The following is a 7,927-nucleotide window of genomic DNA, read 5'->3' on the forward strand; positions in this document are numbered from 1 at the left end:
ATTGCGTGCCGCGTGTAAAATTGTTACCCGAGCCGAAGGCGAGGGTGGCAAACACGCGAGATGGAATGTCCTACGTTTCCGTGGTGCGCATACTATTTTTCTGCTCGACGGAGGCGGAAAGCCGCAACTTCGTTTATCACAGCGGGAGCATAGTTGACGCTTTCCGCCCGGAGGGCAGAAAAATGATTTTTACGCCTAAGAACCTTATAGCCACCACGATACAGTCGCTTTTTGAACGACATTGTTGGTTTGCCATGCGCTCACAACGGGAGCTTGCCGTTCGCATAAAAGAAACAATGGCTTTAGTTTAACAGATTAGGGTCTTAGGCAAATCATTTGAGAAAATTAATACTATACCTGCCTTACCTCCGCACTCAGTACTGACCCTGCCTACGAAGCAGATGGTCCCGGGTTCAAATCCTGGTAAGGGCATTTATTCGTGTGATGAGCATCGATATTTGTTCCTGAGTCATGGTTGTTTTCTATGTATTTAAGTATTTATAAATATTTATATATTATATATATCGTTGTCTAAGTACCCTCAACACAAGCCTTATTGAGCTTACTGTGTGACTTAGTCAATTTGTCTAATAATGTCCTATAATATTTATTTTAGTGGTGGCCGTTGATTCAACGAACTAGTTGATAAAACGTTCTTCGTTCGTCAACGAACGAAACGTTTTGTATAACAGACTCAACTAGTTGACGACTTTAACGTACAAACGTAATTGAAATGGAACGCTAAGCTAATGGCATGGCAGTATAGTTCCTTTGATTTTGATATATCTCGTTTGCTATCCCTTGCAGGCGTGCTCATCGCGGCCAGTTCTGCGCACGCACATACGCATGGTGCACCGCAACCTGCGCTTCGTGCGCAACCACGTGTGCGACACCTGCGGCAAGGCTTATACGGTACTTATACATCGTCTCATTATGATAAGTTAATAGTACATTACTATAGAGGCCGGGAAACGTAGGGTTGCAGGCCAAGTAGATATATACGGCTGAGCGTAGCTGCTCTCAAACTTGCTATGAAATGATGACATGACTTACGTCAAGTTAGGTCCGGAAATACTACATATCAGGTGGCATGAGTGAAGATGATATGTAAAGGAATTTCATACTGCCTTACACACCTAGGACTGTCAAGCAACCTTCTTTTGTTTTTTAACGTTACATTGTGACACAACGTCTTGGCATCCAACCATCAACTAGCTTCAGTTAGCTTGGTACGGGGATTTGTTGTGCATATTTGTTGCTAAGCAACGGCGGTGGCGCATCGCGCAGGCGCTAAGGTTGTACACCGCTGGTAGAGTGGCGAGCCGAGTAGGTCGCCACAAAACAAATTGACTACAATTTTTTGTTTTAATTGCAAGTTTGAGAAAAGCACTATACATATCTCGGCGAGAAACGGGGTTGCCGGCCGCGTATCTCTATCCGTATATATCTACTTGGCCTGCAACCCTACGTTTCCCGGCCTCTATAGTAATGTACTATTTAGGGATTGCAAACCGGATTGGTTTTCAATCCGGCCGGATCCGGCCGGATTTTGGCCATAGTCCGGCCGGATCCGGCCGGACCGGATCCGGTTTGGTATAGGGATATAAAAGTTAATTAAATGACATATTTTTGTACTTTTTTGCGTAATACGTATTCCTAAATCTATATATACTACAATTTATTATATTTAACCATTCAAAAGTGCTCAAATTTTCGTTTACAATTATAAATTTGATTAGTTTTCAAAGCCGGATGATGGGATGTGGGGTGGGTTGGAGCTCCTAGAAAGGACAAGTTTTCGTAACTGTTCTTTGATTGAATTCTTGTAGTCTGTTCGGAAAGAGAAGAGTCGTGGAATGTATTGGGCCCCATACATTCCACGACTTTTCTCTTTCCTCACAAACTCTAACGTTGACATCCATTCTAGCATAGAGAAATAAGAAGTACATAGAGTGCTCACTCCATACATCAGTTTTGGTACCAAAACGCTTATTATTTTGCGTAGTCGACATCTAGCATCGAGTAGCGGAACTCTCAGTACTGCTACTCGACAATAGATATCGCGGCAAACAAGAGTAACTGGAACTCTATTTTCAACTCCTACGCTTACTATTATTTATTACTTTTAATGAAGATATTTTACTTTTAACCAATTTTGATATTAAATGCGCTCTAGTCTTGCTCTAATTTTTTTGTCCGAAAAAGTAGTAGACTGTATGTCTTAAAAAAATTGTACTTTTTTAATTTATGGAAAAGTATAGTGGTCAAATTATAGGGAACAACACACGACACGACGATCTCATGCGAAAAATAATAGAATGTAGGATTGAAAACCATTGCGGAAAGGGACTCCCTAAGAAAAGTTACATAGATCAAATAAAGAATTGGCTAGACGTATGTACCAGGAAGCATGTACCAGGAGATGAAGGATATTGCATAAGATTGGATGAAATTGTAAAGACAATTGTTGTTACCTGGTTCTATTTTCCTTTAAAATTCATTTGTAGTTTTACATGTATGTAAAATGTATAATTGTTGGTGCAATAAAGAATATTTACTTACTTACTTACAATTCAATTCAATTGTATTCTCTCTTAAATTTGAATAGAAATAAATCTATATTTTATCATATATATACATATATCGGAGAAAACTAAAGATTATCAATATTATCATATATTTTTCATTCACACATATTGATGAGCCCAACTGTAGTCGGTTGAGTACCGCCGACTTAATCCTGCTCATTTGTTTACTTTTAATCTCCTATCACATCATTATGACACGACATTATCCTTCTCTTTAGCATAAATTACAAATGCCTTCCATGGCATCTCCATCCTTTAATTTTTCCTTCTATTACAGTATTTATGTAATCGTCATATCGTGCCACCAACATGAAAGAAGAAGAAATCCTCTTCTGTTCCCAGTCATCGTCATAATAAATATATTTTTATCTTACTAAATTTAAACTTTTTGATTCGTTTTTTGTTCTGTTCAACTTCATACCTCGTATCCGTTGCCTTTTCCTCATTTGAAACGCACAGCGCGTGCTGTATTTAGGCGTTTTTTATTTTACCGGATCCGGTCCGGATCCGGTGATTTTTACCGGATCCGGTAGCTCCTGAAAAGTGCCGGATCCGGCTGGATTACCGGATCCGCCGGACCGGATTGCAATCCCTAGTACTATTTCGGTTGTCTGGGAACTCCAAGAGTTGACCCTTTGCACGTCACGCCTATCGTGTGCGCGTCATCGTGAACCTTGTCCGAATGCACGAAGGTTGATATTGGGTTGTAGCCGCGCGTCAGTTCACTCTTTGGTGGTGTAATGGTCTTTTGAGTGACGTGAATATTTCCTGTTATATCTCCAAAGAACCGCTTGAGGCTCGCAAGCAGCAATTTACTGGCAGAGCATTGATGTTGAGAAAATATTAACTTGGATATGTTTTTTTAATAATATAGGACTTTATTACACAAATAGGGTTGTTTTCTGAGTTGCACAAATTATTTCACACCACGGACGAAATAATGCACAAGATAATTATTAGAAAAACGTAGAAAGAACATATTTTTTGATACAATTTATATTTAATAAATCTGATAGGGCTAAAAAAAGTAGGTGACTTGACCGTGACGTCACAGTTCAGTTTACATATAAGTTTCATAGTGGCTAATCGTTTTGACAGTTCAAAAAAAGAAACTGATTTGACTAAGTCCCGCAGTAAGCTCAATAAAACTTATAATGTGGGTATTTAGAAAACGATATAATATATACATACTTAAATACATAGAAAACACCAACAAACATGATTCAAGAACAAATATTAGTGCTCATCACACAAATAAATGCCCTTACCAGGATTTGAACCCGGAACCACCATATGCAGAGTTACTAACCCACTAGGCCAGACAGGTCGTCACGAGTTTATACGATGTATTTCCACTTATTTTTAAGAAATATTTATTTGTTTTCAGACGAAGAAGACTCTAGAAGGTCACATGCGGAGTCACACTGGAGAGCGACCCTTTCACTGTGGTCTCTGCTCGTCCACATTCTCCTACGAGGCGGCCTTATACAACCACAATAAACTAGTTCATCTCAAGGGCAAGGTCAGTTAAGATCGAATATGTCATGGTGAAGGTCGAGGTCAAATATGGTAGGGCTCTTTTCTAGTTCAAATTTTACTTCGAGGCGGCCTTATACAACCACAATAAACTAGTTCATCTCAAGGGCAAGGTCAGTTAAGATCGAATATGTCATGGTGAAGGTCGAGGTCAAATATGGTAGGGCTCTTTACTAGTTAAAATTTTACTTCGAGGCGGCCTTATACAACCACAATAAACTAGTTCATCTCAAGGGCAAGGTCAGTTAACATCGGATATGTCAAGGTGAAGGTGGAGGTCAAATATGGTAGGGCTCTTTACCAGTTCAAATTTTACTACGAGGCGGCCTTATACAACCACAATAAACTAGTTCATCTGAAGGGCAAGGTCAGTTAAGATCAAATATGTCAAGGTGAAGGTCGAGGTCAAATATGGTAGGGCTCTTTACCAGTTCAAATTTTACTACGAGGCGGCCTTAAACAACCACAATAAACTAGTTCATCTGAAGGGCAAGGTCAGTTAAGATCAAATATGTCAAGGTGAAGGTCGAGGTCAAATATGGTAGGGCTCTTTACCAGTTCAAATTTTACTACGAGGCGGCCTTATACAACCACAATAAACTAGTTCATCTGAAGGGCAAGGTCAGTTAAGATCAAATATGTCAAGGTGAAGGTCGAGGTCAAATATGGTAGGGCTCTTTGCTAGTTCAAATTTTACTACGAGGCGGCCTTATACAACCACAATAAACTAGTTCATCTAAAGGGCAAGGTCAGTTAAGATCGAATATGTCAAGGTGAAGGTCGAGGTCAAATATGGTAACGCTCTTTGCTAGTTAAAATTTTACTACGAGGCGGCCTTATACAACCACAATAAACTAGTTTATCAAGGGCAAGGTCAGTTGTTTGAATATCTTGAAATGGTCAAGGTTGAATATGTAAATTTCCTTCAATAACTAGTTTCTACTCGCCAACATCTTCCTACGATGCTGCCTTGTACGAGCTTAACATACTTGTACATCTCAAGGGCAGGAATTGTTACGATAGGACATGTCAAGGTGAAGATCAAATATGTTGAAGTCTCACTGCGATGTCTGCTCGTTCACATTTTCTTACGAGGCGGTTTTATACAAACACAACAAACGGGTACATCTCAAGGGCAAGGTCAGTTAATATCAATTAGCTCAAGGTCAAAGTCAAAGGTCAAGGTCAATCGAGTTCAAATATAGGGTTCTTTGCTAGTCCAAATTTTCCTACGAGGTGGCCTTATACAACCACAATAAATTAGAACAATTCAGTTATAAGTTGTTTTTGTTCACCCATTTACATTATCTACTTCTTTAAAAAAAAAAGCGGTGGTGGCCGAGTCTATATGACGTCCGACTTTCAATCAGGAAATCGCGGTTTCAAATCTTGGCTTGCACCAATGAGTTTTTCGAAACTTATGTACGGAATATCATTAGATATTTACCACTAGCTCTTCGGTGAAGGAAAACATTATGAGGAAACCTGCGTACATCTGTGAAGAAATTCAAAAGATGTATGTGAACTCCCCAATTTATATGGGACTATACCCCAAGCCATCTTATGCATGAGAGGAGGCCTGTGCCGAGCAGTGGGACCAAAGAGATTTTAAAATAGAGGTGGATTGCCAAAGAAAACTTACTGCCATCTTTCGACACATGATTAAAACTTTTAGAACGCCATTTAACTTTGATCCTTATCCTTTCACTGATATGTGTTAAATTAGTTAAATATCAAAAAGTGGCGCCATCTAATAGGTTAAAGGCTATGGTGCCATCGCTCGAAAAGATGCCGCCATACCCTCGGCCTATGATCTAGTACATGGCTACAAAGTTTTCTTTGACAATCCACCTCTATTTCAATTTCTATTTGGTGGGACGTAAGTACCTATATAGGCTGAATTATACTTCTTTAACACAAGGACTAGGGTACGAGGCCGTTATAATTAGTAATGTTATTGTTTGCAGGCAACGCGGCGGGCGGAGTGGGAAGTAGGAGCGAACGCCACGTAACCACGCATTTCTGTTAGTACTACACACACACACCACACATACACACACACTACACACACACACTACACTACACTACACTGTACAGTTGTCATGAGATATATCAGAGCGGCCGAGGTGCTCAAAAATATCTGAACACGCACGCTAACACCATGACAATAGAGGCGTGTTCAGATATTTGTGAGCACCCTGGCCGCTCCGATATATCTGATGGCGACTGTACCTATTGTACACTGGCTATGTATAGTCGTTCGTTTTGTAGCCGGCGCTGAACGGCTAATCATTTGTCTATTGTAAGTAAAACCGCACGGGCTACTTACCTGCATAAAAAAGTTTCGTTCTTTTTAACAGTTTATTGAATTACGACTGTGGGAATTGCAATACGATTCAAAATGTAGTAATGGAAAAATATGTTGCGGGGCTGTGTAATCAGTGTATGGACCCTGTACGGTTACTGGACGGACCCGGTGCCGGCGAGTCGAACGCTACCGAACCAGTCTAAAATGTGTCCTCGATATGCGGAACAAAGGCGCGTAGTCTTTTGTTTTGAGTGCTGGACTAGCCCGCGCTCAGTTGACAGTTGGAATTATTTTTCGCAGGTTGCAGTAGCACGTGCGGTTTTGCATACAATAGACAAACAATTAGCCGTTCGGGACTGACTACAAGACGAACGAATATACATAAGTTTGGCGCCGCCTGGCGGTCATGAACTTGAGACCATTCATCAGGCTGTCCTGTACGCATGTTTTTAATAGTTTACGACGCCACGCCACGCCATATTACATTTATTTTATTTAAAATTATAGTCTCTGTATTTTTTACGTATTAATTTCAGTCGTATCATTGGCCTCTCTCTAAACTCGAATATGTGACCAATACCAGGGTTAAGCTATGCAAGGGAATGAGATATCAATATCGCTTGCTTTCTCTAACATATAACTGCGTCCCTTATGAGTATGACCAGTTGTACCTGACGGCCGGGCCAATGTCGGGTATATGTTGGTCTTAATTTTTTAATAATATATTTTATGATTTAATGTTTATAGCAATCATTTGTACAAGCTAAAATATAAGAATAATAATTAGGTATAGGTTAAAATAAAGGACAATATCTTTTATAATAGTATTTTTTATTTATTTCAAACCCACTTCTACCCTTTTGAGTTTCTAATATTTCACTTCAGTTATAGGCCAATCAAATGAGATTCAGAAATAGCATTTTGAGGAATTAACACATTCACTGCCGGGAACCCACCTGGTGGGCGCTCGTGAACTTTGTTCAGATGCCGGACAACCCGCTGGGCGGGTTGTTTTGTACGCAGCTATAGACCACCGGTTTCTGGGGTAGTGCGCCGTTTTTTGTCTGGCAGTGAATGTGTTAATTCAAAATCGAATTTGTTTGGCCCACTTGACGACCGTTCTGACCTAGTGGGTAGTGACCCTGCCTATGAAGCCAATGGTCCCGTGTTCGAATCCCGGTAAGGGCATTTATATGTTTGTGTGATGAACACAGATATTTGTTCCCGAGTCATGGGTGTTTTTTATTTATATAAGTATGTATTTATCTTATATACGCATATCGTCGCCTAGTACTTATAGTACAAGTTTTGCTTAATTTGGGCAAAGAGTATTTGAAATAGAGGTCGATTGTCAAAGAAAATTTTGTAGCACACATGATTTAAACTTTTAGAACGCCATTTAACTTTGATCCTTATTCTTTCACTGATATGTGTTTAATTTCTTAAATATCAAAAAGGCGCCACTTTTTGATATTTTGATCTAATAGCCCAAAGG

General features: G+C 39.8%; 1 protein-coding gene across 2 annotated transcripts in view; it reads left to right on the forward strand.

Moving 5' to 3' along the window:
- The window catches only part of LOC133532416 (zinc finger protein 485-like), a 29,446-nt gene extending 22,192 nt beyond the window's left edge, over positions 1-7,254 (forward strand). For both annotated transcript variants that reach the window (XM_061871072.1, XM_061871073.1), the window contains exons 13-15: positions 808-912; positions 3,976-4,110; positions 6,092-7,254. In XM_061871072.1, coding sequence (XP_061727056.1) covers positions 808-912; positions 3,976-4,110; positions 6,092-6,136 — 285 coding nt within the window. In that variant the 3' untranslated portion in view covers positions 6,137-7,254. The remainder of the gene's footprint in view (positions 1-807; positions 913-3,975; positions 4,111-6,091) is intronic.
- The last annotated feature ends 673 nt before the right edge of the window (positions 7,255-7,927 follow it).

This window comes from Cydia pomonella, chromosome 27, assembly GCF_033807575.1.
Source record: "Cydia pomonella isolate Wapato2018A chromosome 27, ilCydPomo1, whole genome shotgun sequence".
Taxonomy (NCBI): Eukaryota; Metazoa; Arthropoda; class Insecta; order Lepidoptera; family Tortricidae; genus Cydia; species Cydia pomonella.